Source organism: Eurosta solidaginis, chromosome 5, assembly GCF_040869045.1.
Source record: "Eurosta solidaginis isolate ZX-2024a chromosome 5, ASM4086904v1, whole genome shotgun sequence".
Taxonomy (NCBI): Eukaryota; Metazoa; Arthropoda; class Insecta; order Diptera; family Tephritidae; genus Eurosta; species Eurosta solidaginis.
Window position 1 is genome coordinate 40,117,617 of NC_090323.1, and position 12,562 is coordinate 40,130,178.

At 40.9% G+C, this 12,562-nt stretch overlaps 1 protein-coding gene across 3 annotated transcripts in view; it reads left to right on the forward strand.

The window, feature by feature from the left end:
* Nucleotides 1-12,562, forward strand: part of LOC137253368 (uncharacterized) — a 67,284-nt gene that overhangs the window by 32,272 nt on the left and 22,450 nt on the right. For 2 of the 3 annotated variants that reach the window (XM_067790146.1, XM_067790145.1), the window contains exon 4: nucleotides 11,711-11,968. The exons of the other annotated variant lie outside the window; for it this stretch is intronic. In XM_067790146.1, the coding sequence (XP_067646247.1) occupies nucleotides 11,711-11,968 (258 nt within the window). The remainder of the gene's footprint in view (nucleotides 1-11,710; nucleotides 11,969-12,562) is intronic. 3 annotated transcript variants of the gene reach the window in all.

A 12,562-nucleotide genomic window follows, 5' to 3' on the forward strand; every position in this document is an offset into this window, starting at 1 on the left:
CTGTGGTGGGGTTTTTGATTTAATCCGCAATTTGATTGGCAAGACGCAAATTTGCAGTGAAATAGGGAAGCGGAATGGTTTCAAGTGTCCTGGCTACTGGCGATAAGACAGTTATCGGACGATAAGATTCTCTTATGTCAGCTGGTTTCCCATGCTTTAATAGCGGAACCACCCTGGCCATTTTCCATTTTTCGGGGATGACGAAGGTGAAAGGGACAGGTTGAAGACATGCGCTAGATAATTAAAACCTTCCCTTTTTTCAGCATCGCACGTATTTTTTTTGCATCCGACAGCACTTTATCGCCAAAGGCAATGAAAATATTGTAATTATGCTTAGACGGATTCGATAGGGACTTTACGGTGGACCAAAGCTTACCCACACCGGCAGAGAGGTAATAGTTCTTTAACGAGCCGAAGCGGATTCAATGACCTTGCGGAAAGCACGCTACCCTTGACGGGCATCAGTCGGGATAGGGAGAGCAGTAAAACGATTGTCAGAATAAGTTTTGTAATCTTCCCCCTTTCTCTTTTAAATTGATGAAAGTGCATTTTTCAGTAGTGATGAAGTCGGCAGATCGCTCGAGCGAAATAAGTATGGGTAGGTGGTCGGATGCCAATGTAACTATCGGCTGCCAGTTGACGCAGTTTACGAGTCCTGCGCTCACGATTGATATATCTGGCGAAGCTTCCTACCATTCGAGTGGAGGCGACTCCATTTATCATGTAGAACATCGTTTCTTCTATTTGCTCCGCCAACATAGCACCCCTGCTGTCCGCCTGTAGGTTAGAACGACACAGATCGTGGTGGGCATTGAACGTTCCAGGGCACTGTCCCTGCGGCCAATGTCGGGATAAAATAGATTATATTGCACTGAGTGGTGGGTGATAAATACGAGACCGCCTCCATTTCCACTATCGCGATCTTTTCGGTGGACGTTATACCCAGAGCAGGTCTGCAAAGCAGATCTTGCCGTGAGTTTAGTCTCTTGGATCGCAGCAATGCGGATGTTGTGCCGCTTCATAAAATTAACTATCTCCGTGATCTTCTCAGTTAACCCATCACAGTTTAACTGCATTATTCTGGGGGAAGTGACGGGTGACTAGGCCTGAGTTGAGGGAGGAAGGACGCAAGTGCTGTTGTGGCCCTGTTACTGGACGTCCTTGGCTGAGACCAGAACATCTAGGATAGTGGCACCGTCCAATACAGTACGCTTATCAACGCCTTAAATCCCTGACCTAAGGGGGGGGGGGGGGGGGGGGGCGCTGAGGTGCAGACTACGGGACGCCTTTGGGCGTGAACAACAAGGTGCCACAAAACATTTGTAAAAGTTACGTGGACGACGGGTTTTGGGGCCTTGTCCAGAACATCCCATCCGGTGTAACCATCCCTTACACGTGACTCACTGACAAGTGTGTGCCCGTCCAAAAAAAATTCAAAATGACAGCCCTTTGTCGGGAAAAATCCCAAGTCGCTCCGGTACATAGAACCGGCTGCCTTGGGAAGCGCTCATCAGCCAGATCGTTACCCAGGGTTATATCCAGGACTTCCTCTCTAGATAATAAATTCAAGAAAGGGGTGAGTCCGCTCGAATTGGTGTTGGTGCTATTTCATACCTCGTGGTGCGCATTGGGGTAGCATCTTATGATTAGCGGTGGTTTTTCCCGGCTAAAGTATTCCGTCAATTTCTTCATACCATCTGGAGGGACCTCGTGGCTATCTCCCGCAAAATAGGCCGCAGCGAAGACGATGCTCTTGGATTGCCCCTGTATGTTCGCCATCGCCTCATTCATAATCTCTGTGACGCAGAAATAGTTAATAAAGTTGTTAAGCACTACATACGCTCTTGGTCTTTCAACCAACCTTGGGCAACCTTGGTGTATGCGCCGGTCAGTGCTGGAGCCTTATCAGCTTGTCCTCACCGGACAGCCGCAGGGGCTTCTCTCGTTCGTTATCCAACCCTAGGTCTTCTAGATTTAGACCGTCAGGTAGCTCTTGTGTTGAGGGAGCTTGTGTAGCCTCCTGACCGGTGATTAACCCGGGTGTTGAGTCTGCGGCTGACGAAACGCTGACTAGGCACTGGGTAGATGTTGTTCTGTCTCATGCTGGCTGGGAATTTTTTGATTCCAGGGCCTGATCGGGACGAAGCTGAACCGGTAGTTTACCTCCTTTTTTTTTTGCTAAACGATGACTCATCAATTGCCACGTTTGGCCGTAAGCCTCCCTCATCGGCACTATTGCTGATTAATCCCAACATTTAAGAAGGTGTTCTGTGCATTCAGCAGTTTGAATGCGAATTGCTGATCGTTACTCCGGGGGAGATACATAATGACGGTATGCGTCGGCGGTATATCATCCCCTTTCCTCGTAATAAGGGTAGGGCCCTCCCAACCGTATAGAATTGGTGTAATCCTGGTTGTTGTTGTTGTTGTAGCGACAAGGTTGCTCACCGAAGGCTTTGGGGATGTTATCGATGTGATGGTCCTTTGCCGGATACAGATCCGGTACGCTCCGGTAACACAGCACTATTAAGGTGTTAGCCCGACCATCTCGGGAACGATTTATGTGGGCACATTAAACCTTCAGGCCATCCGTCCCTCCCCACCCCCAAGTTCCATGAGGAGCTTGGGGTCGCCAGAGCCTCGTCTGTTAGTGAAACAGGATTCGCCACGGATAGGTGAGGTAGACAATTGGGTTTGGGGAAGCTGTATATTGCCCTGGCAACCTGAAGGGTTGCGCTACACAGCCCCTTGAATCTGGTATTTTAGTCGCCTCTGGTATTCTAGATCCCCTAACCCGCTGAGGGTGTAGTCCTGGTCAACCATTCGGCTGTTTTCTCGTCTTTGCTGTATACAAGGAGTAGTCTTGGTCGACCAGTGGTGATCAGCCTACCTTTGGTGTGGTTTGGCGCAGCTCTCCGTTTTCGTGGTGTTTTGCCCACTGGGGTGTTGAGTCTCGCTGGCCGTATTCTCCTCACGGTGGTGATTGGCTTACCGTGGTTTTGTTTTTCTCCGCTATCTGCCTTGGTGGTGCTCTGTCCCCTGTGGTGCTAGATTTTGTTGGTCGTATCCTTCTTCACTTTCTTGAAGTTTGGTCATCGTCGTCCCTGGCATGCTCCTCGAAAAGCGCAAGGTCTTCGAAACTCAGCGGCGGCACATCGATTTTTTAAAAATTTTTTAACTTTTTCTTTGTTTATTTAAAATTTTAAAAATGAAATGAAGTATCTATAAAGCGCTTTTGGCAATTCTTTGCTGTAATTTTTATATTTGTGATCTGCCCAGCTCATTAATTAGTGACCGGTTTTTTGGGACTGTCAACGGGAGATAGCTTACAGAAAGCAAATTATCTCAAAACTGATTTTTACCCTAAAACAGAGCCGGCCAAAAGTTGCACATTGTGCAATTTGAGTTCGTATTTTCACACAGACACAAACGATGTGCGATCACGATCGTTTGCTTTCGCTTGTCACTCACTAAAATCAACAGTGAATGCAAAAAGAAAAGTCAATGCTACTTTTTGGGCACATAATAAAAAAAATATACTACAAGGTTAAAGTGACTTTTAATACGTTTTAGTTAGTATTATTAAGTTCCTTTGAACATACATATTAATATTGACAATTTAAATATTAATAATTAATAAAAATGAATTAATTATTAATAAATATTGACAATTCAATATAAGTACCTTTTTGTACGTTCTACTTAGTTTTATTATTATAAATTTTTTTTTATTGAATAACTTTATGTTTTGAAAATATATACTTCTACCTTTACATTTACTTTGTTTTATAGTTCTTTCTTAATGAAAAAGTGATTTTTTAAAGTAAATTTTGCATTGAAGAAACACCATACCTTCTTTTATAAAAAAGTTTTATCTGGCTAGCCTGACCTCCGTGTTCTTAGTTATATGAATATAAGTAAATATTGTTAGGATTAGCTTGAACTCAAATAACCAGAGTCCTTTTTAATTTCGAACTTCACAGTCCACATTTTCTTTTAGCACACTGTGGGGAGTTGTCACTAAATTTTTACACACACTTATGCAATTGTTTTAGTATTTGTGTGGCCGGATCTGCCCTAAAACATCTGTAATAGTAAGCAGAGACGGCTTACTGAATTCAGTTTACCCTTCTTTTAAGTAAATATTAATCCCCTGCAACGAGTCATCCATTCGGTGTTTTAAATCAGAGCCGGCCACACAAATACTAAAACAATTGCATAAGTGTGCGTAAAAATTGAGTGACAACTCCCCACAGTGTGCTAAAAGAAAATGTGGACTGTGAAGTTCGAAATTAAAAAGGACTCTGGTTATTTGATTTCCTAAATAATTTACTTCCTTCCTTCCTACTTCAGACTAGCGCCAGCTATTCTCTGGAAAACTTCCTCCAAATTCTTAAGATGTTCATCAAATTTCTTCCCCAATACGATGATGTCGTCCAGGTACACCAAGCATGTTTTCCAATGTAGTCCTTTCAGTACCTGGTCCATGAGTCTCTCAAAAGTAGCTGGTGCATTACAAAGTCCAAAAGGCATCACTGTAAATTGCCAAAGACCATCACCGACACTGAAAGCTGTTTTCTCTTTATCTTCTTCCTTCACCTCCACTTGCTAGTAGCCGCTTTTCAAGTCCAGTGTGGAAAACCATTTCGTACCAGAGAGCGAGTCCAGAGTGTCGTCAATTCTTGGTAATGGGTAGCTATCCTTTTTCGTAACGTCATTCAACTTCCGGTAGTCCACGCAAAACCTCATTTTTCCATCCTTCTTCTTTACAAGTACTACCGGTGAGCTCCAGGGACTAGCTGATGGTTCGATGACGCCGCTGTCACGCATTGTATAATTTGACTCACAACTTCCCGCTTTGCCAGTGGAACACTACGTGGAGCTTGACATATTGGCCTCGCGTCTCCAGTGTCAATTTGATGTTTCACAACATTGGTGCGGCCTGGTTTGGAACCATCCTGGTCAAATATGTTTGCGTACTTTAGGAGCAGTTGCTTTGCCTTACTCTGATAATCTTCCTCTAGCCCCTCCGTCCATGACAGATCAGTATTACTAGATGAAACGTGTTCCTGGAGCTGTTCACAGTTAATAATTACTTCAGCCTCTTGGCATCTTCCCAAAATAGCTCCTTTGGTCAATTTGAGTGGTGACTTGAACTCGTTGAGTACTCTTACCGGAATACGTCCATTTTGTTTTTTCATAGCCAGGGTTTTTCCTACAAGTATGTTCGGTGCTGATTTGTTTGCTGCTTCGACAAACCACAATTTGTTTGTCCCATAATCTCCATCAACCTTTGCCCAGATGACTGCTTCTGATTTTGGTGGTATTTGCTGACTCTCTTCCACCAGCACTCGTTTACTGCTGTAGCCTCTCTTGTAGCCGAAATTAAGTGGTACATCCATGTTCTTATATCGCATCATCTTGCTTTGCATGTCGATCTTGATGCCCTGGTCGATTAAGAAGTCCACTCCAATTATGATTTCATCAACAATCTCTGCCACTATAAAATTGTGTACTACCGTGACGTTCCCAATTGCGACTTCACATGATACTTCTCCTAGAACCGTGCTGTCTTCTCCAGTGGCTGTACGCAATCTTGCTCCATGCAATGGTCTTATCTTCTTGTTGACTAAATCCGCTCGAATAATGGAATGGGATGCACCCGTATCTACAGTCAGTAAACGTTCCTTTCCATCCACATGTCCTCCGACAGTAAGATTGTTTGACCTTCTTCCAATTTGTGAGATAGAGATTATGGGGCATTCAATTGAGGGAGCCAGCTGTCGCCCCTTGCGGCTGACTCGCTTTAGTTTAACGATTGAGTGGACGTGGAGATTTGCTCATCTCCTTCAGCTCTGCTTTTACGGCAACCCACATTGTTGGAGCTATTGGCCCCGGTGCTGCAATGTCGTGCAATATGACCTGGGTTGCCGCACTTGAAACATTTAATAACTCCGGCATTTTTCTGTTGTGATCCCTTCAGTGCTTCAAAAATTGTGTCTACCCAATCTGGTCTTTCCACTTCCACACGATGAGCTTTGTATGCTGGTTTACCCAATAGCGAGGCCGTTTCCTGAGTCAATGCATGTGATACCGTTTCAGCAAATGTCAGCTTTGGGGTTGCGTATGTAGCTCGCTTCGTTTCCACGTCCCGTATGCCATTTATAAAATTCTGGATTTTTACCCTCTCGGTGTATTCCACGGGTGCGTCCGCATTTGCGAGATGAGCCAACCTTTCAACATCCGAGGCCAACTCCTGCAAAGTCTCATTCGCTCTTTGGTGACGGTTTTGCAACTCAATTTGGAATATCTGTTTCCTATGCTCGCTTCCGTAACGTCTCTCTAAAGCGTTCATCAATGTTTCGTATTTGTTCCGCTCGTACTCTGGGATGGTCTGTAAGATTTCCGCAGTTGGTCCTTTTAACGCTACGAACAATGCAGCAACTTTATCTTCAGCATTCCAGTTGTTCACTGTTGCGGCCTTCTCAAATTGTAGCTTAAAGACCTGGAAAGGAACAGAACCGTCAAAGGATGGTGTTTTTACCTTTGGATTACTAGTTGAAACTGCTGGGCGATTTAGTTGCAACTGCTCGATACGTCCTCTCAAAGCATCCACCTCGGCCTCGATTTTTTCTTCAAACTGTAAAATGTTTGTATCTTGCGCCTCCAACTTCGAGGAAATACGTCCTTCTTGCTCTTCCAGTTGAGCAGAGATCTGCGATGATATCTGTGCTGAAATTTGAGCCGACATTTCGGATATCCGTGCCTCTTGTGCTTCAATTTTCGCTGTTATACGGTTCTCCTGCGATTCCAGCTGAGATGACATTTGCGACGGCATTTCGGATATACGCGTTACTTGTGCTTCCATCTTCGATGTAATCTGTGTCGACATTTCTGACATACGCGTTTCTTGTGCTTCAATCTTTGATATTATACGTTTCTCTTGAGATTCCAATTGAGATGCCAGTTGAGATGTTATTTCTGTCTTTTGCGATTCCAGTTGGGATGCCAATTGCGACGACATTGATGCTACTGTCGATGTTTGGGAAGATATTGCAGCCAATATCATGTTCAAGTCTGTGCTGCTAACCGTCTGCGATGTTTCGTTTTTCTCTTCAATTTTTGTTGTCTCCTCGCCATCAAGATGAAAGACATACTCTTCCACATCAATTCCTTCTGCTTCCATTGCCTCTCGTAGCCGTGCCTGAAGTTCAAGTTTAACGCCGCTTGTATTCAATCCACGGCTCTCCAACTCCTTCTTCAGTTGCTGGATCTTCAATTCACTGAACTTTGCCATGTCCTTGTTGTCCTCTGGAATTTATTCAACAATTCCTCTTCTGACACCAATTGTAACAAATTTGCTGCAAATCCTCTTATTTGCCCTTTTGCTAGGTTCGTATCGCTAAACTGTTGAATAAATAACTCCAATATTGAATAATGGAAAATGGCCTTTATTAAAATACTTCACAATAACACTCAAACTGTGCAACGAATATCTTAATAACCAAACTGATAGCTTAAATGAACTGACTTTCAAAATAATACTGCTATTGCTCGCTAGTTATCGTCTTAGTCGTAACTGCTTGACAACTCAAATCAAACTGAATTACAGCGCCTCTACATCTGTCGCCTTTTATACTCTTTGGTTTCCTCGTTCGCATTTTCTAGAATCTACTAGCATTGTCCATGAGCTCTCAAACTTCTCAGCTATAACTAAAATTGCACAATTTTATACATCTTCTAGGCGCTTCCAGAATCTACTAGTCCAGTAGCTCTCAAACTTCTCAGCTGTAACTACAATTGCACAATTTTATACATCTTCTAGGCGCTTCCAGAATCTACTAGTCCAGTAGCTCTCAAACTTCTCAGCTGTAACTACAATTGCACAATTTTATAGTTTTTCTCATTGCATACTTATAGGAGTATCTCAGATATATGCATGTGTTAGTGCATTGACTCTCCGCTGCTCGTATACCTACATGGTACATATATGTAGACGCAGTTATTGTTTCGTTTATGTAGATACATAATGATTGAATTATTGATGTGCATTCATGTCACTGCTTAGCATCGGATTAGAGACGGCAGCACTCCTTAGTTTTGCTAATATTCGTAACAATATTTAACATCTTTTGTCTGATATTTTCCCCTAAACAGAAAATCAACGGTTACTAGTGCTGTATAATTCAAAGTGCTTATGCTATTTACTGAACAACTATCTGTGATATATCGACTACTGAGTGGAATTTCAGCCCATCTCGGCTGCGGCATTTTGAAACAAAATCTGAGATAGGGCGTTCTTCAAACGGATTCCGAGATAGGGAGTTTTTTGAAATAAATTCTGATATAGGGCGTTATTCAAACATTTTCTGGGATAGGGCGTTATCGAACCGCAGCCGAGATAATGTGATAAGTTTATTTATTAGTTCAAACTCTAATTTTTTAATGAAATCATAACCGTTACCTGTAGATCTTTCTCCTTTAAACGCTGATAATCCTAATAGGCGATTGATGAGCATACCATCCTTCACATAATGAATTGTTAGGGACATATATGACGTTCTTATGAAATTTTCGGTCCATATATCAGAAGTCTAGCCATAACCTATTTAATCTCTATTTCTTAAGATAAACTGCAATTCAGTTTTGATTATGGACAGAGTGTTGTCATATAAACTATTTATATTTCTGGATATTGTTGTAGGATGTGGTAGCAATGCCTCAACATTTACGTGGGGTCCATATTTTGCGCCGATTGACACAAGAAACTGAGAAAACTTCAGCAAACCGCTATCTTGTACTATTTGAAAAGGGCGATAATTTACAATCACCCACCCTGTTAAAATATTCATACCATCATGTTTCAAGCCAGCACTAACTTCTAATTTTAAAGAAGAAACATTTTTCTTTGTGCTTTTATAACACTTGTGCATTACTGAATTAGAAGTGCTACCTTGGTTGGACTTATATATATTCCATCAAGTCCTGCAAGCAACTGTATTGTCGAATTCGATGCCCGTGCTAGTCTTTGCCTTGCCAAAAATATTCCAAACTGCGCTACGCCCTTTTTTGTTCCAAATTTTGTACTCCTTGTTTAAAATTTTTGCTTTAATTTCTTTAAAGTTTTCCTGCCCACTGATATCACCATCGCCCTGTATTACTGAGCTACTCGAACTTAACTATGACATAGATATAAGCCGTGTTTTTTAACATACGTATATCCGTTTACGCTTAAACTTTATATGGACTGCTAAGCGACAAACTTTAAATACACCTCTGAAATTGCTGCGCATATCCTACTAAATTTCAATACGCATTATACTCAGATGTAACTGAAATATGTGTCTTTGTTTCACCATCTACACTAATTCTATGTCTTCTATGTGTGTCCACAATTCATCGCAACTGATTCAGCTATATGTTATACCCTATGGCCATCAGAGCGTTGTGTCTCCGCTTTTCGGTACACCCTGTTGCTGTAGCTAGTTGTTTAACCACAAGCCGCTAGATGGGTCTCCTAAGCATTATCTAAGCGAGGATAGGCGTTTTTTTTTTTTGACGCGCAAACGAAACGTATACGCGTGTAAAAAAAACACGGCTATTATTTCATATACTTCACACATACTAAATAATACTAATCCAAAAATAATTTCTTTATTAAAAATAATATACTTAGGCCTCCATCCATTGCAGCTGCGTTTTATTTTGTGAATTTTCGGAAAGAAGAACGTAGAACGAATGCAACAGTTCAAATGAATCGAATAAATCGAGTAATTTACTTAATTTTTTTTTTGTTATAACTGTTACTTCGCTCTCATGTCGAAAGGCAATTAAAATAGTTATAAGACAAACCACTCAAGCCTCAATGGAAAATAGTAGTTGCACTGTCATTCAACTCTCGTTCACACTCGTTGTCGAGTGAATTGCTGATCGTTAGCCGAACCGAATCAAGCTAACATCGGCAATAACACCAAAGCACACTGTGTGCACAAAAAAACGAATCGAATTGTGCAGTACTTTAGTAAATATCGGTCTTAACCCTTATAGCGTTTTCTTTTCTGGCTAAAGTGTTACGCTTTTTGTACGCCGCGCAAGGTTGTTGTTCTATTCTAAAAAACAGGCAACGCCTTTACGGGGTATTTCGTTCTTTTGTGAAAATTGTTGCCTGCTCGCAACGCAAAAGCCTTACACTTTTACCCTGTATAAAATGGCGGTGTGGCAGTGCAACTCTCAATTCGCTCTTAAGTTCCACATATACTCTGTTAATATGAGTGCACAAATCACCAACCCAGATTGCGCATTCACGAGTTCAAAATTGCTTCGTTCTGCGCAACTACGTCACAGTTGACTGTTTGAGAGAGAGACAAAAACAAGAGCTAAAGGAAAATGACGTAAGAATTGCCCATAAAAAAGAGCTAATCTAATGTTTACATGCGCAATGCGCAATCTTCTTGTGTGATTTGTGATATGAGTGAATATGGTGAGTTGAAATGTTCTTTGTATGCACTATCAATGTTGAACATTTTCTGGGGTAGGAGTGACTACTAAGGCTTTACCATTTACTTAGGCAACAATTTATTTCAGAAAAGTAAACGCTATTATTAAGTGTATGCTATGTGTGTATATGTAGTTGTTGTTGTAGCAGTGCTGTTTCATGTATATGGTTTCAGCATGGCGGAACGATACAAGGTGGCAGCATGGGTCAGCTGATCATAAACTTTTTTTATTTGATTTGATACATCAACTTCCGGCTAGGTACGATTTTGACATTTTTCCATCGAATTTACAAAAACAAAGTACATGGAATTTTTATTTATCTCTGTAGGTATATCACCATGCTGCCACCTTGTATTGTTGCGCCATGGGTTTCAGGCAGTGGTGGCAGTAGGGTTGCGTTTAACAAAACCGTTGAGGAATGATTTGGTTGTCAGTTATCGCGTAGAGAAGAGATTACTAAAGCACTTTGTTAGGAGACGGTCAAAGTCGTTAATACTGTTTTCACACAGAAACTTAGTGATCTCATTTCACCTGCTAATGAAATCGTAAATTTTTTGCTTTCACACAGAAGTAACTGCTCGATTAGTATGAAGGATGAGACAGACAATCATGGCGGAACGATACAAGGTGGGAGCATGGTGACATACCTACAAACAAAAAAAATTCCATGTACTTGTAAATTCGATGGACAAATGTCAAAATCGTACTGCGTCGGTAGTTGATGTATCAAATGAAATAAAAAAGGTTATAATCAGCTGTTGGATGCGGCCACCTTGTATCGTTCCGCCATGCAGACAATGACATTTGCTTTGAAAACTAAGAAGCGGAAACGGAAGCAGAACGCTGCCAACAGAGTTGCATTGTGCTTTTGACTTCATTAGGCATTCGATTAGCTACTAATGAAATAATAATAGATTCGAAGTTTGTAGGGAAGATTGAGCTCAATAAGCGTCTTAATGTAGAAAACCGCCTTTATTATTCAATAAGCCGTCTGTGTGAAAATAGTATAAGACGTTCAAGCGCCAATTCAAAAAATATAATGATAAAGTATTTCAAAATTGTTTGATAAAGAATTGGATAATTTTCCAGATGATGGAGAACTTGATGCTAAAATTTCATCAAATACAACTAACAGTTCTGAAAATTCTCAAATCTTAATTGAATCAAAAAACAAATATTTGTATCTATTACATGGCATATAATATATTTTTAGCTTCATCGGACGAAGAAGCATATACGCCCCGCCTAGTGGAGAAAAAAATTAAAAACGTGCAAAAAGGAGCTACCGATGTAAAGAGGGCAAATAAAAAAAACTTTAAGCAAGCTTCATGTCCCTGCAGATTTAGATGTGGCAGCAAGATAACACGTCAACGGCAAGAAGAGTTATTCCAGACATATAACAATTCAAACCTTGCAGAAAAAGTTTCGATGATATCATCGATGGCTAAGAAACACACATTCATAAATAAGTGTAAGCACAGATACATTGATGGTTCCTATAAGTATCATTTAACTGATAACTTTGGTATTTCTCACGAAGTATGCCGCAGTTTTGTCTTAAAACTTTTTCAAATCAATAGTGGAACTTTTTATAGATGGCTAAAGTATAAAGTGGCCAAGTTTTATACCCGTGTTTAGGGCATGCAGCCCACACACAAACACACAACTCTTTACTTTCCTTTTTTGTTCAAAAATTAATACACTCAGTTTAGTTTTATTTTTATTAAAAAATACACAGTTTATTCAAATAACTCTCTTATGTTTAGAACTCAACGCTTTTAGTTATATATGAACTATTTTTAGTCTCTATTATAATTTTTGGTCACAACTTTCGTTTTTAATTTTCGCGTGTAGACAAGTCGCCGGTTCACTTCAAACTGTCACTGCCACTAACTCGACTCTGTCGCTAAGCACCTGTTACTTAAGGGCCCATTACTGATACTTAGCATAGACTTGACTTGACTTGAGAACTGTCACTTACAGTTCTGTTAACCCATTTTCTACCGCTGTTGCGTTTTTGCAACGGAAACTTCGAGACCTTAAAACTCTTATGAAATAAAAAATG